The following is a 23971-nucleotide window of genomic DNA, read 5'->3' on the forward strand; positions in this document are numbered from 1 at the left end:
TATTAGGAAAATGATGATAATTTAAAAATGTATCGTTGATGAAACAATTGAATCCCCCCCTCCCGTCAATGAGGCTGTCAATCAAAAGGCGGTGCTCTTTGATGTTGAGGAGCCGTCGCCTTGGTCCTATACACAAACTGCTTCAGATCTTTTCTCTCTCCCTGCTGCCGTACTTTCACTAAGATCTCTTCTCTCCCGCTTCAACTGTACAACTTTACATTGCATTCCCTCGGCTGTATGCAACAAGCCGCACAAGTCCCGGTCAGTAACTTTGAATAGTGCAGAGTGAAGGAGTGGAGAGAGGTGGTGGTGGTTGGTGTGGGGGGGGGGGGGGTGGGAAGAGAAAGAAAATCCCGAGGAAAATGCCGCAGCTGAACAGCGGCGGAGGGGATGATCTGGGGGCGAACGATGAAATGATCTCCTTTAAGGACGAAGGGGAGCAGGAGGAGAAAATCTCCGAGAACGCTCTCACAGAGAGGGATTTAGCAGACGTGAAGTCATCGTTAGTCAACGAGTCGGAGACGAACCAGAACGCGAATCCTGCATCCGATCCAGGGGTGAGTGAAAGAGTTTGATCTTTGCTCCAGTTCACGAATCTCCAGTCTATTAAAACACACGCGTGCATTTAACAGAGGCAACTCCATCTCATGCAAATTCTTCTTTCACATGATCCCAAACAGGCGATCAGACGCTCGCAGGACAGTCAAAGAATTTACCAAGATAAATCCAGAGGTCACATCGATGACGGTAGGTTGGCTTACTTTCATTTTTTTTTTTCCTTTTTGGACAGGCTCGCCATTAAAAATCCTCAGTCCATTCATTCCCTTTATTGGCCGGTCGTTTAGAGTAAAGTTTGTGAATGTCAACCAGGCACTAAAACTTTTCCCCTTGTCCTCTCATGCAGTTACAAAGCAGCGTCAAGATGGAGGTATGTTCAAAGGGACAGCCTACTCGGGGTATCCCCACTTTCTGATGCTGCAGGACCCCTACCTGTCCAATGGATCCCTGTCTCCATCTGTAAGTCCTGGGCACTTTGTGCACGTTGCAGGAATTGGTCCTCTCAGTCTCGCACCTCTCATTATTTTAGGCTTATTTTCTTTTGGAAAGGGGGTGGGGGAGAATTAGTCATCTTATTGCAGGAAATAAACGCTCATCGCCAACTAGTCACTGGCAAAGCTCAGAGGCTAAAGTGGATGTCTGGAGGGGATTTCTTTATTTTGTTTTTAAGTTCGCTGAGCTCCCGGTGCTTTATCTCGGAAATAGGGTTTCAACGTTGTGTCTGATTAACACTTTCGTCAGATTCACGGAATGTTTCCCAGTCAGAGATTTTTTTTTTATTGTGACATGTTTCAAGTCAGTCAAAATAGGATAGAATGCATCTCTTGTGGTTGCCGCCTTGTGCCTGGCGAAGGGTAGTCATCACTCGCTGGGTTTATTTTTGCTGTTGTACAGTGTGAGTAAACAAACACTGGGAATTTGTCAGCGTGCCAGTTCACGCTGTCCATTGGTATTTTGGGTGTGTGGGGTGGGCACAATGTCAAATGATTTCGGGTCGTTCTCTCTGTTAATCATTTTTTAATAAAACAAACTGCTACAATAGCTTCGATTTGCTCGAAGGGTAACACAGCTGCAAAGATGGGTAGGAATCTTGTTCTGAAACAGGCTGAATACTGCTGTCGAGGGACTAGAAATAGAATAAACTATTCAGTGAAAACCCCGCAATACTTTTACAATAACTCCCTATTCTCATCTGGAGATTTGGGGAAAAAATCATATTCTGTGCTGTTTTGTAAACCTCACTTCTTTCCATGATTTTCCTGGCGCAAAGTGAACCCTGTTTATGTATCTGAAAAAATAAAGCTCCGCTCTGTTTATTTCAGTGTATTGTAACCAATGAGACTCTTAAAAATTGTTTCTAAAAAATCTAACCTAAGCAACTTTTAAATTCATTTCAAAAGTAGAGAAGGCAGGCCGTACATCCAGCTCCATTGGGGAAAACAACGGCACACAATCAGACTGCCATAGAGAATATTGTACAGAAATAACCTCTGCCCAGTTCAGACTATGGTGTTGAAATATACTTGTATATCCTGAAATGATTTACATTTCAAAATAATATCCCACCAGGCCTTCTCCTTGATGTCTCAACATTTAAATCAAGGAATCAGCACTTTTCTGAGTAATGTTCTAAAATTCAATTGAAGACACAACATACTTGGAAACTGACAAGTGCGTCACTTTCTGAGAAGAAAGCAGTTTCTTGAAGAATAAAGAATTCAGTTTTTCAAATCAAAACTTACTCTATGAATAAGATATATATATATATATATATGTGTGTATGTGGTCACTAGATTAAATACAAGGCTACTTTTATTATGCATCAGTGAGAAAGTGTCAGAGAACTCTGTCTTAACTTTTGCCCAATGTTTCATCTAGTTGATAGAAAGGATTGTGAAGTCAGCCCACAATCATGCTGCAAACACTTGTGGGAGACATGGCTTTTGTTCCATAACCTTGCATGACAAGAACAGGTACCACACACCCAACAGCTGTCAGCTAGTCAGCTTTCCTTTATTTAAAAAAAACATTTGCTTATCTGATATCAGATAAATGTTCTGTTGAACATTTCCATCCAAAAGCACAAACCTCCACAATCTGCTGTTGTGCTCTGTGTCTCGTACTGTTGTGCAATGTGGTTTGAGTGGTCGTCTTTTTTTCTTACAGTGGAGCCAAATGGAAATCTTTTCAGTAAAGATAGGTTTGCTTGAGGGCTGGAGGGCTAGTGGGGCGGGGGGCGGTGGGCGGGGGGTTGGAGTGGGGGTGGTATCACATCAGACACAAGCTTTCTTGTTAGCTTAGTAATATAACACAGGCACTGTTGGAAAAAATGGCATTACTGTCTAATAACTGCTTACAGGCTCAAGGTTTCTGTGAATTAGGCGTACTGTTCATTTCTCATAGACTGACATGAGCTGTCAGAAATCTCATTCAAGAGGTAGTCTCACTTTCAGTGCCTCTTTTTAAAATCAAATAGTTAAACAAAGAACCGTGAATAACTTTGACTTCTTTACTCTGCCTATTTCTGTTTTTGTGTTTTGGTAAATATTTCGGTTTAAACAGTGACCACTGGTGATACAGTCGTGGGAACTTGTTTTTGGATGATGTACTGAGTTCGTTAGAATGAAGGAGCTGGACTAATGTTAATAGGCGTAGGCAGCTCTAGCAATGTTGGACATTTCAGCTGTATACAGTTAATTCAATTCTCTCACATCATCAGTCCCAGTAGCTGTACAAAGCCAATTTCCATAATAATAACACAATTTAAATAAAAAATATCTCCAAAGAAAAAGTATAAAAAGGAAAACGGGTGTTAAAGATTTTTTGTGTAACTTTTTGATCTTTAACCCTTGGAGTTCCAATAATGATTTATCTCTCGGCTGTGGTTACACAGCTGGAGCCAATGACAAGATAGGTAAGAATGGTAGTGCTCTCTGTTTGAATCTTGGAAATTTCACCAAAGAATGTGGTCATGCCAATCTTTACATTCTTGAGTCAGGATTGGCTAGAAGCATGACTTTGAATCCAGCTTTTAGCTCATGGCCAACTTTGAATGAATTGAACAATGGAGAAAAACAGAGTGGTTAGACGTAAAAATTGGGTGGTGTGGCGGGGGGTGGGGGGGAGGGCGGCAGCAGGGTGTGGAGTAGCAGAAATCTAAGATAGGACATATTAATCAGAAAGAAAGTAAAAGTTAAAATAATACAAATAAAAAAGAGAATGGGAAAAAGGAAAGATATGTTGAGCAGAATGGAGAATTTAACATTTTCACTCAAAATTATACTTTAAAATTATTTTAGTAGCCATAGGGTTAATATTATTGTAACAAGGCTACTCCTGACACAGGCATATCGTTATTGGTTTGGTTCAACAACATGCTGTTGAAGTTGAAAACCTTTTTTGTAAAACGGCCACCTAAGATAGCCTAGAATTCCCTGCGACTACCTGCAGTCTAAGGGTTACAAAGATCCCCGATGGTGAGACTCTCTCAAGGTTGTGGAGGGTACAGTCATTAGGTGATGGAAAAATACCACTTAGAACATAAGAAGACAGAAAATCTCGATAGCTCAAATGTCTGTCCATGAAACATAAAGGAGATATGATTATCCACTTTTGTGAAAACTGGTTTACAAAACTTAATTTGTACAGAGTGTGTACAATTAAGTTGCATTTCAATTCTGGTGCATGGTATTAAATAGCAGTTGCCAATCACAGTATGCATTTTAACTTGATTCAGCAAATAACAATTGCTGCCAAACAACAGAAAGAAAAGCAATTATCATATCCTTGGGTCATAGATGGTACTTTGCTTCAGTGTAACATTTATTAAATGTCTATATGTACTGAGTCACACCATGCAACATTTCTCCAACAAAAGGGCTTTGGTATTTCTGACCACTACCCTTCTGTTAGATTGTCTTTGAAGGATCCAAAGTGAAATTAATTTCAGACAGTCACAACCTAATTTCTAATGGCTATAAGCTCCCAGCACAAAGTACAATGAGTTTGTACAAATTAACACTAAATTGTCAGTCTCACTGAAAGAAGAGGTAAGGATAACTGATGTGAGAACTGGAAATGTTACACTGGTGTACTGTAGGTTGCTTTATTGAGGTTGAGGTAAAGGCCTGTTGTTAGTGCAAAGTAGGAGTTTTAGATGCATGCTGTACCTGACCTGGGAGTGCCTGTTGCTGGGTGAGAATGAACAAAAAAAAAAGGTTTTAACAATGTTTTGTTCCTAGCACTGAAATGTCTTACCAACAAGCATTACATTCCCTATCCCAGAACCAATGTGCCACAGTCATCAGTGCGTATGCCCCAACACTCGATGCTAAAGAGGGTTTTTATTTCAACCTCGAGACATCCCTGTCCCCCATCCCCACGGGCGACAAATTGATCCTCCTGGGTGACTTTAATGCCGGGTCGGCAAAGACACAGCCCTCTGGGGAGGCGTGATTGGCAGAGAAGGGGTAGGGAAAGCCAATTCCAGCAGTACCCTACTCCTGACAAAATGTCTAGAACACGAACTCTTCATCACCAACACCCTGTTCTACCAGAGGGATAAATACAAGGCATCGTGGCAACACCCTCGCTCCAAACGCTGGCACCTGCTTGACTACGTCATCGTCCGAGCCAGGGATCGCAAGGATGTGCGCATCACTCGCGCCATGACAGGAGCTGACGACTGCTGGACGGACCATCGCCTAATCCGATCCATCATCAATATTAACATAGCCCCAAAGCAGAAGGGACAGCAGAAGCAGTGCCACAAAAAAGTTAATGCCGGGACACTTAAAGACGCAGCTAAGAGAGCCCTATACAGCCAGCACCTCACAGCTAATCTGGCGTGCCTTGATAACCCTGAAATGCTGAATGCCCACAGCGCTTGGTCTGCCCTCCAGGTCTCCATAACCAGTGCCTGTGAAGAGACATTGGTTACTCAACCAGAAAACACCAGGACTGGTTTGATGAGAATGATCAGGAGATCGAAGAACTAACAGATCGTAAGCGCAGAGCATTTCTGAGCCTCAAGCAACAACCCAACTTGGGAGCTGCAAAGCAACGTTACAGACGTCTCAAGGCTGAGGTCCAACAAAAAATCCGGGACCTAAAGAACAGGTAGTGGATGGAGAAAGCACAGGAGATACAACAACTGGCCGACAGCCACAATATGCGAGAATTCTTCATTGCAGTCAAAGCCACCTATGGTCCAAACTCCCAAGGCCCCACCCCACTCCTGGCCAAGAATGGGGAAACACTCATCAAGGACACCGAGGTTGTCAGGGCCTGCTGGAAGGAGCACTTTGAAGATCTCCTCAATCGAGACTCTGCCTTTGACTCGAGTGTTCTCAACTCCATCACGCAGCATGCGATCAGCCACCACCTCAGTGAAACCCCAACGGGCACGAGGTAGGCAAAGCCATAAAACAGCTCAAGAACAAGGCTACGGGTGTGAATGGAATTCCTGTTGAGGCGCTAAAGTATGGTGGAGAGGCGCTGTTGGTGCGGATACATGACCTCATCTCTCTCATTTGGAGGGAGGAGATAATGCCGGGAGATTTCAGAGATACAGTGATCGTGACCATCTTTAAAAAGGGGGACAAGTCCGACTGTGGCAACTACAGGGGAATCTCCCTGCTATCAGCCACTGGGAAGGTTCTCCTCAACCGTCTTCTCCCTGTGGCCGAGGTGCTCCTCCCGGAATCACACTGCGGATTTCGTCCCCTACGGGGTACAATGGACATGATCTTTGCAGCGCGACAGCTGCAGAAAAATGCAGGGAGCAGCGCTAGCCCTTATACATGGCCTTTTTCAATCTTACAAAGGCCTTTGACACTGTCAACCGTGAGGGCTTATGGAGCATCCTCCTCCGTTTTGGATGCCCCCAAAAGTTTGTCAACTTCCTTCGCCTGCTCCACGATGACATGCAGGCCGTGATCCTTACCAGCGGTTCCATTACAGACCCAATCCACGTCTGAACCGGGGTCAAACAGGGCTGTGTCATCGCCCCGACCCTCTTCTCAATCTTCCTCGCTGCCATGCTCCACCTCACAATCAACAAGCTCCCCGCTGGAATGAGACTAGACTACAGAACCAGTGGGAAGCTGCTTCACTTACGCCGCCTCCAGGTCAGGTCCAAGATCACCCCAACCTCTGTCGTTGAGCTGCAGTACACTACGATGTCTGCGTCTGCGCACATTCTGAGGCTGAACTCCAGGATATAGTCGATGTATTCACTGAGGCATATGAAAACATGGGCCTTACGTTTAACATCCGTAAGACAAAGGTCCTCCACCAGCCTGTCCTCGCCGCTCAGCACTGCCCCCCAGTCATCATGATTCACGGCGCGGCCCTCGACAACATGGACCACTTCCCATACCTCGGGAGCCTTTTATCAACAAAGGCAGACATTGATGCGGAGATTCAACATCGCCTCCAGTGCGCCAGTGCAGCCTTTAGCCGCCTGAGGAAAAGAGTGTTCGAAGACCAGGCCCTCAAATCAAGCTCATGGTCTACAGGACTGTAGTAATACCTGCCATCCTGTATGGATCAGAGGCATGGACGATGTACAGAAGACCTCAAGTCCCTGGAGATATATCACCAATGATGCCTCCGCAAGATCCTGCAAATCCCCAGGGAGGACAAGCACACCAACATAGTGTCCTCACCCAGGCTAACATCCCAGCATTGAAGCACTGACTACACTCGATCAGCTTCGCTGGGCAGGCCACATAGTTCGCATGCCAGACATGAGGCTCCCTAAGCAATTGCTCTATGCGAAGCTCCTTCATGGCAAACGAGCCAAAGGTGGGCAGTGGAAGCGTTACAAGGATACCCTCAAAGTCTCCCTGGTGAAGTGCGACATCATCACTGCCACCTGGGAGACCCTGGCCGAAGACTGCCCTAGTTGGAGAAAATGCATCCGGGAGGGCGTTGAGCTCTTCGACTCTCAACACCGCGAGCAGGCAGCGGAAGGAGCATGCGACAAATCAGTCCCACCCCTCCCCCTTCCCCTGATGAATATCTGTCCCACCTGTGACAGGGTCTGTGACTCTCGCATTGGACAGTTCAGCCACCAAAGGACTCACTTTAGGAGTGGAAGCAAGTCTTCTTCGATTCTGAGGGACTGCCTATGATGATGATGTTCAACAAAAATCTGGCCTGTCATTTTATCCATTAACAATTTACTGTCAAAAGTAAATGGTGTTCTTATGCAAGTGAGTTGTTCACAGTTAGTATTTTTTATTCCCTGTATAAGTCGGTCTCCCCTAGTGCCCCCAGACTGAGGGCAGACAACTCCAAGTCCCTGACAATGAAGCCCAGAATTAGGCAAGTGGGCAGAGGGATGCACATGAACAATCCAAATTGATTAGCGAATGTCCCCCGCACTCCCCCCGCCCCCCCCCCCCCCCGAAATTTACAGAAAGCAACTTGCTTCTGTTCAGAACCTCTCCAATTGCTTCCACTAAGCACATCAAAATGGTCAGGTGAGGGGCATGGGGTGGGGGTTGGAGGGGGGAGGGGGCGGCAGGAGGCGGAATCACAGGTTAGTTTTGCCTGTAACAGTAGCGATGGTGTATAATGTATAGAAGTAAACAGGTCACAGTTTTTCATTCCCACTGCAGAATAAGCCTTACTTTAGTATGGTGCGGCTCAACTCGAATAAGAGAATGAGATATCACTATAATTCACTTGTAAAGAAGACATTTTTTCTATCTTTTCGGTCAAGTTGATTGTACATTTTTTTGCAGTTTCAGATTGCAAATCCTCTAGATTGAATCTAGACAGATTAGATATGAAACACTTAAAGGAGCCAAAATTGACCCATCCGATAAGGCCTCCGGCCGCCTGAAAGTGTCAGCCACGGGGCAGCACGGAATAGCCGCTGACCCTCCGCGGAGGGGCTGCTATTTTCAACATTACCCTTCCCACCGCAGCGTGCACGCGCCGAGCCCTTACCAACCAGCGGCAACCCTGTCCTGAAATGACCCCGTGGGAAATATCCCTTTTGTGGAATTGCCACGCAGGAGCGGTGCCGCTGCCAGTCGGTGCCCCCGACAGCTTTTTCTGTCGGTGCACTTGTTGTTGATCGGCGGCGTGGCCGTCCTTAAAGAGGAGATGGTGCTGCCGGCGACACCATTTTATATTTTATTGTTGGCCGACTGCCAGGTCGGCTTGACAATTATGCCCCCGGGTTCGGCCGGGCCACCAACAGGCAGCCTGGCAACCCCTCTTGGGTGCCAGGCCGCTAGTCCAGCCGAAACCCTCCCTGGTGACCCAGTGTTTGCCACTGAAGTGGCTGCAGAGTTCACAGCGGCCCTCCCCTTTAGCTGAAGGGGAGAGATGTTGTGACACGCTAGCGCGACACGGCACATCTGCGTCACGCTGACATCATCAGCACAGCACTGATGACTGGTTGAGGCGGTGGACCCGCTGCAAGGGCACTTCTGCCCCTCAGCCGACACAACATCCGCCCCGACCGGGAAAAAAACTTTTATGTCCCGAATATCGACGGCATCTCCGCCGCATGGGTTGCAGTGGACAAAAACTTTAAAAAGCAGAGGGTGCGCCCCATTTCGGCCCCAAAGTCTCTTGTCCTGAATTCAGATCTATAGCAGTTTTGTCCAGATTGTTGAGAATGCCTCAACGCCATCTTATACATAAGGCCACATCACTCTCCTGCCTCCCATCATCACACCACAAATGTTTTTTTTATAACAATTGGAATAATGTTACAAATATAGTTATTAGATGATATAAAATGTATATAATTATTTAAGCTAATTATACTAACCAACACATCATAATCTGAGACCCTATCAGTTTCTGAGGGGAGGGGGAACAATATCAACAATAACAATTTGCATTTAAAAAGCGTCTTTAATGGAGAACAAAATGTCCCAAGGCACCTTGGACCTCTGATCGAGCCAAGTCTGCCCACACTACAATAATGATACAATGGCTTCTTTTTTCTGGAAAAAGATCAAAAACATAATTAGATATTTTGATTGAAGATTATGAGGGAGAAATAGAGTTTTCATTGGGTGCCAGCATGAAACTGGTGACAGATTGAAAACGCACACCCAAAGCAGGGGATCTGTCCCAAATTGGGCTTTGGGCCTTATCTCTATAGTCCTGGCCAGCTATGGATGTCTATTGCGTGTCCCGTTGTAGTTGACTGGTCCAGGCCTTCCAAAAATCAGCAAGCTTGGGACACCAAGCCGGCCCACAGGAAAGTCCTGTGGGGGGAGGTGAATGAGAGAATGGGGCAAGCATACCTCCTGTTCCGTGGCCTCCAGCAGTCTCTTTAAGGGCCACTGTTTATGTCGCCAATGACCAGTAAAAACTGAGTGGAATATGTGTGGCACAAGCTCAGCTCATTTTTTGTCCAATTTTGCATTGGGACCCTGATTACGATATTCATGGGGCCTAACGCCCATTTCAGGTGGGCATGATTAGAAATTACTCGATGCATAATGGCAATAAACTTTGGTGTGGGTGATCCTGGTCTGATTTGGCTAAGCTTCTCCCTCGTTTTATGCCTGAAAAGTTGATAAAATGAGGCCCAATATCTCCCCCTGTATGCTTAAGGCAACATGACTTTGATCATGTGAAGTTAATTTGATGATTTCATGTGACACTCAGGAACTTGCCATCCATTTTGAAAACTAGCTAAACATTCCCAGGCCAATGATTCTGCTCAGGACAATTCTGCAGTACAATTATATATGCACAACACGAAAAATCATTAACTGGTTTAATTACATTTCTTTTACGTGACTAGTAATCATTTGGAATACTTTTTGTTGTTTTTGTTATTTATCAAGGTACAGTAATCACATTTGCACAGAAGCAAAGTGGCATTACTTTTATTGACAAATTGTTTTGCTGAACTTTTCATTTTTTTGCAAGGACACTGCGATTACATAAATTCTGGCATTGTTTCACTTGTACATGGTGCCACCATGGCGACAAGGGCACATGGTACCACTGGCTCTTTTCCTTCCCCAACCAAGAAAAGGTTCATTCGACCTTTTCTTCATGAATGCCTTGGAGATCATACTGAATAGAGGATCTCTGCTTGATATGAAACTGGGGCTGGGAGTTTTGAGTGCAGTTGAAGCAAGTATTAGTGTTTTTGTTTGGCAGAGTAGCTAAGTGTTGTGGAAGTAGTTTCAAAGAAAGTACTGATCGCCTTCTGTGCCCAACAATGTTAGTTATTTAAATACTTTGGCTGCCTGGAATTACCCTGTTTATAGGAATGAGGACTGCCTGGCAGTTCATTGGAACAAGTACACTACATTGACATTGAGTGGAAAATCCATATAGTTATGAATGAACGCCATACCATTTGTGAATATGCTTATTGCTCAATTTCTTTCCTTTGTAAAGTAATTCTCCACCCACCCCCACCCCACTCAGTTAGCAAGGATGCTGCAAAATCAAGTGATGGCTGGTTTAAGAATTTAAAAAACCATCTGCCCCTCACCACTCCCTATCAGAGCACAATGTTGTCTAATTATATGGTGTTCAATCACGATTAGCAGATGTGCTCTGCAAGGATCCTGTCACAGCACCACCTCCCCACCTCTTCTCCCCCAGCTAAAGAGAAGGAAGCATATCAACCTCATATATTGTACAGGAGAATGTGTTTACGAGGTGTACTTTGAGAAAATATAAGTGTTATTTAAAAAAAATACTATTCAACATATGCTGAGTAAACTGTTCTCAACCAGGCAGCAATAAAGGCACTATTAATAACCTCAGTGTCTGTCTTGGGTTGGAAGGGGACTATCAGCCATGATTCCTGTTTCTTAATGCTGTCCAGTCACTGGTGCCAGAAAGAGAGCAAGTGCATATTATGGGCCCAAGTTTCCACATGATTCGCGCCTGATTTTTAGGAGCAACTGGTGGAGAACAGACTATTTTAGAAATCGCAATTCTCCACATTTTTTTTTCTGCAGTTCTAGTCAGGTAGAACAGTTCCACTTTGGAACAGAATTTTTTCTTCAAAAGGGGGCGTGTCCGGCCACTGACACCTGATTTGAAAGTTTCCACAGTGAAAATGTACTCCAAACTAAAGTAGAATGGAGCCAGTGAAGATTTTTGTAGAACTGAAAAAACCTGTTCTACACATTAAAAAATCAGGCGCAGGTTACAAATTAGGCGTCCAGAACGAGGTGGGGGGGGGGAAGAGAACTCATTAAATTCGACAATAAATCCTTATTTATACTTCTACAAATAAATCCAACCTGAATAAACATTTATAAGCCAAGAAAAGATTAAATAAACCATCTTCCTGCCTGTGTGAAAGTGCTTCAGCCAGGGAGAATTCTGCAGCCGTTCGTGCCGCTGAGCGGGAGGGAGAGAGAGAGAGAGGGAGGGGGGGAGGGAGGGAGAGGGGAAGGAGGGAGGGGGAGAGAGAGAGAGAGAGAGGGAGGGGGGGAGGGAGAGAGAGAGAGGGGGGGATGGAGGAGGGAGGGAGAGAGAGAGAGAGGGAGAGAGAGGGGGAGTAGGAGGGGAGGGAGGGAGGGAGAGAGGTGGAGGGAGGGAGGGAGAGAGGGAGGGAGAGAGAGAGGGGGGGGCGTCGGGTCGGGGAACAGGAGCGCGGGTCGGGTCAGTCGGGGGGGGGGAGGGAGCGGGTGTCGGGTCGGGGCAGGGGGGGGAGCGGGTGTCGGGTCGGGGCGAGGGGAAGGGGGGGGAGGGGGAAGCGTGCTTCGGGCCCCTCCCACACAGTTCGGCGCCTGGAGCTACTGCACTTGCGTGCCGACTGTAGCGCGCACGTGCAGAGGTCCCAGCACTGTTTTCAGCGCCGGGACCTGGCTCCGCCCCCCCACAGCTCGGGCCAGAGGACCTGTAAGTAGGTGCAGAATACCGAGGATTTTTTTAGGCGTCGTTTTAGGCGCGAAAAACGGGTGCCCAGCTCGGAGCTGGGCGCCCGTTTTTTTTCTTGTGGAAACTTGGGCCCATTGGGTGAGCACAGGTTCAGACTTTGGGTTTAAAGCCTTTCACAGCCTGTCAATACTCACTACCTAGGCTCACGCATGAAGAATGTCAATTTCAATAAATAACTAGTGGTCTGCCAGTGCTGTGGATCTATGTCCCAGCAAGAGTCAGTGCCTTCGTAGGAAGAAGGGAGAAAGTTGATGAGAAAACACTTGCAGACAGTGTGGAGGAGGCAGTTCAGTTATTCACCATGAGAGTTACATAGAATTATATAGAATATACAGCACAGAAACATGCCATTCTGCTCAACTAGTCCATTCCATTTATGCTCACTCAAGTTTCCTCCCATCCATCCTCATCTAACTATCAGTATAACCCTCTATTCCCCTCTCCCGCATACGCTTATCTAGCCTCCCCTTAAATACATCTATATTTTTGCCTCAATTATTCTCTGTGGTAGCGAGTTCCACATTCTCACCACTCTCTGGGTAGAGAAATTTCTTCCAAATTCCCTATTTGATTTCTTGGTGACCATTTTCTATTGATGGTCTCTAGTTTTGCTCCTCCCCACAAGTGGAAACATTCACTCTGTGTCGACTCTATCAAAACTTTTTAGAATGGTAAAGACCTCTATTAGGTCGCCCCTTGGCTTTCTCCTTTCAAGAGAAAAGAGACAGAGCCTGTTCATCCTTTCCCGATAGGTACAACCTTGCATTTCTGCTCTCATCCTTGTCAATCTTTTTTGCACCCTCTCCAGTACCTCTATATCCTTTTTAAAATATGGCTACCAGAATTGTGCACAGTACTCCAAATGTCATCTAACCAAGGTTTGATACAAGCCGAGCATAACTTCTCTACTTTTCAATTCCATCTCTCTAGAAATAAACCTTAGTGCTTGGTTTGCTTTTTTTATTGCCTTATTAACCTGCGTTACTACTTCCAGTGATCTGTATATTTGTACTCCAAGATCCCTTTGTACCTCTACCCCGCCCAGACTCCCATTTTCCAAGTATTAAGTGACCTCCCTATTCTCCCACCAAAATGCAATACCCCACACCCATCTGTGTTGAAATTCATCTGCCAACTATATGCCCATTCTGCAAGATTATTAATGTCTTCTTGTAATTTGTTGTAGTCCTCCTTAGTATTGGCATCCCCCACCCCCCAATTTGGTGTCATCCACAAATTTAGAGATTGTGTTTTTGATTCCAAAGTCTAAATCATTAATATAAATTGTGAACAACACTGGTCCCAGCTCTGATCCTTGTTGGACCACATTCTCCATCTTTTGCCACTCTGAATAGCTACCCCTTACCCCTACTCTTTGCTTTATGTCTTGCAGTCAGCTAGTTATCCATTCTGCTACTTATTCATTAGTCTGACACCTTATTCATTAGTCTGTTATGTGGTACGTAATCAAAGGCCTTTTTGGAAATCTAAATAAATTACATCTACTGCATTACCCTTGTCTATTCTCTGTTACCTCTTCAAATAATTCAATGGTTAAGCAAGACTTTCTCTTTTGAAATCCATGCTGACTGTTATATTTTTGGTTTCTATTTTCTTCTTTGGTAGGGTTTCCATTAGTTTTCCTACCACCGATGTTAAGCTGTTGATCTATCTCCCTGGTAAATGCAGAAGCACAGTAATTATTTAATATTTCTGCCATTTCGCTATCGCTGCCTGTGATTTTATCCTGTCCATCCCTTAGTGGGCCTATTCCCATCCTGAATTTCCTTTTTTTATTTATGTGTCCATATAATATTGTTCTATTTTGTTTTATATTTCTTGATAATTAATTTCATAGTTCCTCTTTGCATTTCTAATTGTCTTTTTGACTTCTCTCCTAATCTCTTCATATTCTCCCTTGTCATGCTCTCCCTAGCCATCCATGGACTTAGTGTATTGCTCTTTCCTTTCCCTCAATTTTTCCCTCATGTCTTTATTCATCCATGGTGTCTCATTAGTGTTTAGTTTGTTCTTTCCTTTTAGCAGAATATATTTTTCCTTGACTCTGTTGAACACTGTTTTAAATGTTTCCCATTGCTGTTCTACATCTTTGCTTGCCAGATTTACTTTACCTGAAGCTGTACACCCTGGCTGCCACATGATGCGCCAGGTTGGCACCACCCCACAATAGCACCATAAAGCATCCCTATAATGTCCAAGCCATTCCTTTCACACTCACACCATTTCGGGGCTTACCGTTATGTCTCACCATTCACTGCAACTCACTAAGCCACTTCCAAAGGTGCACACAAATCTGTCCAAGACCGCAAAGTGTTGAAAATAAAGGTTTCAATGTTTGACAGCACATTAACAGAAACTTTACATGAACATTGGATAAAACAGCCAAGTGGCTACCCTTGTGTGTTGTTATTTGGTATAATTGCACTAGGATGAGGGTGAGTGAGGGGTAGCTAGTGAGATGGGGAAACGATAATATAGATAGAGAGAGAGAGAGAGGGGTGGGTGGAGGTGCAAGGTACATTGATGTGAGTAAGGATGTGCAGGAGCAGGGTAGGGAAGACAAAGTGATGGGGACGTGATGAGAGGCATAGGAGGATGAAGGTGAGTGTCGCTTTGTACTAACGTTTCGTGATCTACTGAGATCATTGAAAGGTTTGCGCCACTGCAGCCAGGTCCTCCTGACAACATCCTTGCTTGTGCCCTCCTGTGTAATGTGCAACCAGGCTGCGTTGGTCACCTGGGGTGGTCTCTTCCACCCATGGGAAGGGAAGAGAGCCTCTCTGCGTGCTGTGACTCCCTCCATAAGTATATGGAGGGAGTCACGGGAGAGCCTGGATGCAGCCGTGCACCTCAGTGCAGTCATTGTCAGTGTTTGCAGCACCTCAGTGCTGTAGAACACTGACAACACAAATGTCAAAACAAATTTGGTCATGGTCCCTTTAAGGAAACCGGCTGATGACACATCATGAATGGCGTCACCAGACCCGCTTCTTCTAATTGGCCCTGGAAACGCATTAGGTGGGCTTAACCAGCCCCATCAACATAAGTTCATTTTCTGGAGTGGGATGGAGCCAGCAGCGGGGTTGCGATCCGCCACCGACATCGCCCGCCCCAGACTCACCGAGGTGAGAAAAATCCAGTCCTCGGACTCCCAAAAATTAACTTTAAAAAAAAATCCTCAACCAGCTCTCTTGCTCAGAGTTCAATCAGAGCAATGCCGGGGTCAAGAGACCTGAAAGAAAAGAAAGAAGAAAGAAAGACTTGCATTTATATAGCACCTTTCATGACCTCAGGGTGCCCAAAACACTTTACAACCAATTAAGTACTTTTGAAGTCTAGTCACTGTTGTAATGTGGGAAACGTGGCAGCCAATTTGCGCACAGGAAGCAATGAGATAATGACCAGATAATTTATTTTTTAGTGATGTTGATTAAGGGACATATTTTGGCCAGGACACTGAGATAATTCCCCTGCTCTTCTTCGAAATAGTGCCATAGGATCGTTTACGTCCACCTGAGAGGGCAGACAGGGCCTCGGTTTAACATCTCATCTGAAAGACGGCATCTCCAACAGTTTAACACTCCCTCAGCACTGCACTGGAGTGGCTAGATGTTTGTGCTCAAGTCTCTGGAGTGGGACTTGAACCCACAACCTTCTGACTCAGAGGTGAGAGTGCTGCCCACTGAGCCACCGCTGACACTAATCAACCTCCTGACTAGCCTGACTTGGCCAACCCCCACCAAGAGTTTCTGCCAAATCAGCGCCTGAGGTGTCACTTGTGCCCAGCTTTCCCACACAAATGAGATGCCCTACCACTGACTGCGAAAACTTTAACAAAGGTCAGTGCTGGAGGGTACAATCCTGGCACAACTGCAAGAATCATAGTCTGTGTTTGTATTGCTTGAACCTTCAAAAGAACAAGCAACTAAAATACATATATAGTAGATTGCAGATTGTTGAAATGTAAGGCTTGGTTTGTGCCAGTGAAAGGGTTAATTTTGCTTTGCTTCATGACAGAGCTACCAGTCTAACTTCAATTACACTTTAATATAGATTAGAAACATATTAAATCTGTAAACAATTACATTCTTATTTCTTCAAGCGGTGAACTCGATTAAAGACTCACATTGTGAAACATTAAGTTGGAGCCCAGTAAAAGTACAGAATTCCCCTATCAAATCTGCAAACTGTTCCAGAAGAGTTCAACCGCCAGTGAAACCTCTACACAGTCAAACTGCTGATGACTTCAGCAGCAACCATCTTGATTCCTTTCATTTCGAGTCTTTGTAGGTTGCCAGGCAAGAGTTACTGTAACTCTGTAACCTATCAGGACTTGAAAGAAACTGTGAGGAGAATTTCTGTGGAGTTCCCTAATCTCCCACATGATTTTGGTGGACGATCAACGGAACCCCCAGGAGAGCAGCATAATTGGTCGTTTTTAACTGTTACCGTTGTTTACTCAGGGGTTGTGCTGATTTTCCACCGAAGTTACGGCAGGTGATTAGGATAACCCATATAAGAATTCCAGGCATATATATTTTTATTTTTATTAAACTGTGGGGTAGATTACTCGATTTGCCACTTGTAGGGAAATTGTAAATGAAGATTTCTTTGTGTACTTACTAGAAGAAATCTTTCTCCCAAATATTCATATATTTAACCATTATTTAAAATATACAAGTTTACTACTCAAGGCAGTCACTATTAGCAAGCTGGAAAGTATTACAATCAAGCCCTCAACACTGTGCTTACCTGACATCTACACTTACATGTTAACCTAGGAAAACTAACAAAAGCTGACAGTCTCAGAAAAGCTGACAACTCAAAGTGACCCTGAATGTAGGCCTGAGGCATGTCATTACACTGACTTGTCAAAACCTAAGTTTCAGGTCTATCCAGCATTTGTAAAGCAAGGATTGTGGCCAAAATTGTGGGTTATTATGGATATATATATTGGTACTCTCTGTTGATGAATTTGATTGTTAAATTATTTTAAAATTGTTCCTATGATTGTTCTAGTGACACAAAAATCATCACCGTTCCTGGTTCTGGCTCTCACCTCAAACTGCTGCTACTCTGGAGGATGGAGCTGGGAGCAGGATTTCTCATGATAGTTTTGTGGGATCGGGAATTCATGCTGACAGTATGTAGTACAGTATAGTTTTATTCCCCAGAGCAGCAGCAGCATTAGTTATAAATTGGGAATGGTGGTAAGGGGGGAGGGGAAGAAAGATGCCAGTATGAACTGGAGCAATGAAGGAAAGTGCCGGCATGAACTGAACACAGAGAGGCAGAAGGATGTCCACTTGACTTGAGGGAGAGAATAGTGCAAGCATGAACTGTGAGGAGGGGAAGGGAAGCGAGGTTTCAGCTTGAACTAAAGGGGCGAGGGGAAGGGAGATGAGGCCCAGTATGAACTGAGGGGAGTCGATAGAGAAGAGTGCCAAATATGAACTGATGGACAGAGGAACCAGCATGAGCGGGAGTAGTGTCAGCATGAATTGAGGGGGAGAAGGATGGAGGATATTAGTTGGTATCATGAACTGAAGGGAGAAGTGAGAAGGATGCCAGCTTAAACTGGGGGAAAGGGAGAACAAAACATAGAAACATAGAAAATAGGTGCAGGAGTAGGCCATTCGGCCCTTCGAGCCTGCACCACCATTCAATATGATCATGGCTGAACATGTACCCCATTCCTGCTTTCTCTCCATACCCCTTGATCCCTTTAGCCGTAAGGGCCACATCTAACTCCCCTTTGAATATATCTAATGAACTGGCTCAACAACTTTCTGTGGTAGAGAATTACACAGGTTCACAATTCTCTGAGTGAAGAAGTTTCTCCTCATCTCAGTCCTAAATGGCTTACCCCTTATCCTTAGACTGTGACCCCTGATTCTGGACTTCCCCAACATCGGGAACATTCTTCCTGCATCTAACCTGTCCAATCCCGTCAGACAGTGGGGGTGAAATTTGATTTCAGTAGTCGCATAAAATGGGCGATTGCCCACTTTACAGCCTACCTGATTTTCTTTTCCATTGACTTCATAGCTGCAATAGCCGCCAATTCACTATCGCCTGTTTTGTGCTATCGCCAAAGTGCAGTTTCACTCGCAGGAACTCCAAAACACCGAGGGTTCATGTTTCTATGGGTAGTTGCCATATCTACTCACATTGTCCATAAGGCTGAATACCAATATGTTTGGTCAGATATGCATGGAAACCCATCGAATCTTCAAACCAATTACTGAAAAAACTACAGCTGTAGAATTTCTAATTGCCCACTAAAGAACATACACTCCTACCTCATAGAGGAACACTCCATTTACCCAAATCCAGACAGATTTGGCAGCGTGGATATGGGAACCCAATGCATGTGCAAGGGTACTGCCAGTGCTTAACCAGCTCAAACAGTGCAGCTGATAGGCTTCCTGCTGCTTGTCCAGCTAGAGCCATCCTCTTCTTAGGTGACTGATGAGTCCAATGCGGGATCTACAGTCTCCGTCACAGGTGGAGCAGATGGTGTTTGGAGGAACAGGTGGGTGGGGTACTTGGGATGTCGTGCGCTCCTTCCGCTGTTTGCGCTTGGCTTCCGCGTGCTCCCGGCGAAAAGACTTGAGGTGTTCGCCGTCTTCTCGGATGCTTCTCCTCCACTTTGAGCAGTCTTGGGGCAGGAATTCCCAGATGTCAGTGGGGATGTTGCACTTTTTCAAGGAGGCTTTGAGGATGTTCTTGAAGTGTTTCCTCTGCCCACCTAGGGCTCGCTTGCCATGTCGGAGCTCTGAGTAGAGCGCTTGTTTTGGAGTCTAGTATCGGGCATGTGGATGATGTGGCCCGTCCATCGGAGCTGATCGATGCACCCTATTAATCAAGGCATTGTCGGATTATTTGGTGTTCATAGATGAACTGGATAGTGATGAGGAGTAGGAACCCTGGCTGATTTATTTCCCCTCCCTAGCCCAGGGCAACCAAAGCCAAATGTAGCACGGTATCTGCTGTCCCACTTGAGGTCAGCAAAATCAGCATAGACCAGGAACTGAAGTTAGGATATATCGGGTCTGTATTGCCTTAGTGCTCCACCATGCAGTGCCTTTATGAACTAGATCAAGCGCGAGTCTACACGCTAACATTTAAATTAACAGTTAGCACAGTTATACTAATTAACTTAATTGCATTCACATTTATTCAACAAATTAGGTGTTAAGAGGATTTATCTGTGCCTGTGTAACTAATGTCATCATGGGAACCTAATCTAATAGCCATGACATATTTTCTCCCTCCTTTTCTGGTTTGCATTGTTGTAGATCTCATAAGACTCTTGGTATTTCTGACCAGTCAAGACAGAACTTCAACCACGTAAAACATTACCATACTTGCTGTATCTTTTTTTTAACCTCACACTTTTCATGGCATTGTAAGCATTTCTGTTTTTTTGTATCAAAGGTTCAAAGCAGTTTTAAAAAAATCATTCTGGGATTTCGAAAAGATACGTAAAACATTCAAAGCAAACTTGTAAAGAAACAAGCGGACTTTTATTTAGACAAGTGTAGTAAATGCTTTGATTTATGACACAGCACGTAGCTTCACTGAGTCTGCAAAACCTGGTAGGGCAAAGAGTATAAGTGAATTGAGGCCGCTCAGTGGTGCGGTTTTTCTTCTAAAGCCCCGAAGTGTATGAGAACCGTCTTTTCCGATGTTCAAGGAAAGCTCGAATCTCATGTGTAGAGTGAGAGCTAATGTAACTGAGATAATATGTTATCTGATTTTATTTTTTTTTTGTTTGGAGGGTTCGACAAGCAGAACATGACAGTGTGGTTGAGATGGGGAGGCTGCATCGAACAGTGAGAATATCTGTAACCACAGGAACACCTGGTGTGTGTTTCTGAACCATCTCAGTAACCAGACGTAAACAAGCTGAGGCCAAGCACACAAGATTAACCATTTAACACGAGGGAGGCAACCTATTTTTTTTGCTCTACCTTCATCTTCCTTCAACTTGCAAAGTTTTTAAAGAGATGTCGCCCTATTTCTTTACGGCTGCCCTCCAGTGCCTTTCCTCAATTGACCATTCTTCACATTTGAGCCGAAAGAACAGAAGGTGGGAGACTTTGAACCAAAGGAGCATCACATAGCAGTCGCTATTCCTGACATCCACACACATACCTTTCCCAGGAGACAACATTGGATAGTAATTAGGAATTGGAACCCTGCCTGATTTTTCCTTCATTTTATATTGTTACAGAGCAATAAGGAACTGTACATATTTTTTATACTAAACAAGGTACGACATGTCAGTGTTAGTATTGAGCATTTCCAGATCAGCTTTAGGATAGATTAGGTGTGGTGCTAAGCAACGTTCCCGCTAAGCTGTGCGGCCGCTCACCGGCCTTTACATGGAAGAAACCGCGCATGCGCGAACATTTGAATGGGTCGTACAGCCATAAAGGGACTGTGCACGAAAAAAATTTAGAGGGAACATTGGTGCTAAGGTTCCACTATGCTTCTTCTTTTTCATTCTGGGGGTATGTGTGTAGCTAGCAAGGCTAGTAATTATTGGCCATCGTTAGTTGCCCTTGAGAAGGTGGTGGTCAGCCTTCTTCTTGAAGGTACTCCCACAGTGCTGTTAGGTAGGGTGTTCCAGGATTGTGTCCAAGTTGGGATGGTGTGTGACTTGGAGGGGAATTTTGAAGAGATGGTTTTCCCATGCACCTGCTGCCTTTATCCTTCTAGGTAGTGGAGGTTGTGGGTTTGGGAAGTGCTGTCAAAGAATCTTTGGCGAGTTGCTACATACATCCTGTAGTGAATACACACTGCCACCATGGTACTGGAGGGAATGGCTGTTTAAGATGGTGGATGGTCTGGGAATCAAGTGGACTGCTTTGTCCTGGATGGAGTGCTGTTACAGCTGCAACCATCCAGGCAATTGGAGAGAATTCCATCACATTCCTGACTTGTGCCTTGTAGGTGGTGGAAAGGCTTTGGGGAGTCAGATAGTGAACCACTTGGTGCAGAATACCCAGCCTGTGACCACAGCATATATGTGGCTGGCCCAGGTGAGTTTCTGGTCAATGGCAACACCCAGGATGTTGATGGTGGGGGATTCAGCGATGGTAATGCTGTTGAATGTTGAGGGGAGGTGGTTAGACTCTCTCTTGTTGGTGATGGTCATTGCCTGGCACTTGTATGGCATAAATATTACTTGCTACTTATCAGCCCAAGCCTGGATATTGTCCAGGTTTTGCTGCATGTGGGCATGGGTTGCTTCATCATCTGAGGAATTGCAAATGGAGAGGAACACTGAAATATCAGTAAACAGCCCCACTTCTGACTTTATGAAGGGAAGGTCTTTCATGAATCAGCTGAAGATAGTTGGGTCTAAGATGCTGCCCTGAGGAATGCCTGCAGCAATGTCCTGAGACTGAAATGATTGGCCTCCAACAACCGCAACCATCGTCCTTTGTGCAAAATGTGACTCCAGACACTGGAGCTTTTTGCCTGATCCCCATTGACTTCATTTTTACTCGGGCTCCTTGATGCCACACTCGGTCAAATGCTGCCTTGATATCAAGGGCAGTCACTCTCACTTCTCCTTTGAAATTCAGCTCTTTTGTCCATATTTGGACCAAGCCTATAATGAGGTCTGGAGCCGAGTGGCGCAACTGAATCAAAGCTGAGCATTGGTTAGCAGGTTATTGGTGAGTAAGTACGGTTTGATAGCACTGTCGGCAACTCCTTCCACCACTTTGCTGATGACTGAGAGTAGACTGATGGGGCAATAATTGGCCGGATTGGATTTGTCCTGTTTTTTATGGACTGAACATACCTGGACAATTTTCCACTTTGTTGGGTAGATGCCAGTGTTGTAGCTGTACTGGAATAGCTTGGCTAGAGTTGCAGCTAATTCTGGAGCACAAGTCTTCAGCATGACAGTCGGGACCTTTAACCTTTGCTGTGTCCAGTGCACTTACCCGTTTCATGATATCACGTGGCGTGAGTCAAATTGGCTGAAGACTGGCATCTGTGATGGTGAGGACCACAGCAGGAGGCTGGGAATGATCATCTATTCTGCACTTCTGACTGAAGATGGTTGCAAATGCTTCAGCCCACAAAGCACTTTATATCAATTATGGCACAGATTAAATGCAGTGTAAAGCTCCCTGTTGACTGCCTCAATATGTGCCATAACTCTTGCCTCAGAAGAGTTCCTCCACAAGCGTGTCATTTCCATTTTCCACAACTGTCATACTTGTGCATCCATTTGGTGAAATGACAACTGGTGCTGATTTACTATTAAAGGGACATTGTTGTCCTCTTTAGGAGTTTTCAGACAGGCTCACTTCTTGAAACGGTATTGAACAGCCCACTTATAGGGCCCAAATTTGGCCAGGAGTTGTTCCGTCTTTTTTGGAGCAACTTGATTTTTCTGGAGTATCTTAAAAATCCCCATTCTGCACATTTAATTTGCGCCAGTGTAAGTGAGTTGGTTAGGATTTTTTTTTGTTTTATTTTTTTTTCAAATGAGGGCGTTCCCAGCCACCTACGCCTGTTTTGGCCATTTAAGCTAGTTTGGACAGCTAATAGTTGCTCCAAACTAACTTAGGCCAGCGTATGTGGCCACGTAGCCAAACAGAAAACCCTTGCGAAGAGTTAAGAAATCAGCGCAGGTAGCCTCCAAATGACAGTGTTATGATAGGAATGCTAGTTTTTTTTTAAATCCCAAGCAACGAAACTGGACAGGGTGTAGGTGCTATCAGCCTGATTAAACTGAGTATGGGGTTTTTACAACAGTAAAAATGATCTTGTAATGAAGGCTGAAGTATAGGAGCCACTTAAGCAAGGGGAGGGTTTTCTTTGTAAATAATAGATCAAGAGCACCAAAGCTCTCGCCTAATGGATTCATGTGCGGCATCACACCACATTGGATTTTGACTTCTGCAGCACCAAAGAATTGCCCTAACTAGGTTTAGAAATTTAAAACGTTAGACTTAACAAAAAAGGCATGTCAGAATGTAAACTTAAATTTTGGTGTTCAGCATTGTGTAGTGTGACTCTGATAATTAGTAATATTTTAGAATTCTATGCAGTAGTGGGTGAGCTGTAAGATACTGCAGATAGGGAATTTTTAGTAACGATAGCTAGATATTAAATACTGGAAAATCTTTGAAGATTCTTTCTCCCCACCCCCCACGATCAAAACTCTTCCCCCCACCAATCCCTGTTTCTTGTAGCCCTCAGCGCGGGAAGGCCCGGGATAGGGGCGGGACGCGTTGGGTCCCATGCTGCAGGCATCATCATCACCGTCATGGGAGGAGCTACTGCGCATGCGTGAACGCTCTACTGCACATGTGGACAGCTGCCGGCACTGTTTTCGGCACAGGGCTGTAGCTACGCCCCCCCTACTCCACGAGAAACGCCGTGCCAGGACCTGGGACACACAGCAGAGCAGCCAGAATTGTTAGTAAGTTTTTTGGCCCCGATTTGAGCGCACAAAGTCGGCGCA

The 23971-nt window shown here is 45.0% G+C and overlaps 1 protein-coding gene across 3 annotated transcripts in view; it reads left to right on the forward strand.

Annotated features, from left to right (window-relative positions):
- Nucleotides 1–362: 362 nt before the first annotated feature.
- The window catches only part of LOC139262909 (transcription factor 7-like 2), a 198187-nt gene continuing 174578 nt past the window's right edge, over nucleotides 363–23971 (forward strand). For all 3 annotated transcript variants that reach the window (XM_070878190.1, XM_070878192.1, XM_070878191.1), the window contains exons 1-3: nucleotides 363–557; nucleotides 681–747; nucleotides 905–1017. In XM_070878190.1, the coding sequence (XP_070734291.1) occupies nucleotides 363–557; nucleotides 681–747; nucleotides 905–1017 (375 nt within the window). The remainder of the gene's footprint in view (nucleotides 558–680; nucleotides 748–904; nucleotides 1018–23971) is intronic.

This window comes from Pristiophorus japonicus, chromosome 4, assembly GCF_044704955.1.
Source record: "Pristiophorus japonicus isolate sPriJap1 chromosome 4, sPriJap1.hap1, whole genome shotgun sequence".
Lineage (NCBI taxonomy): Eukaryota > Metazoa > Chordata > Chondrichthyes > Pristiophoridae > Pristiophorus > Pristiophorus japonicus.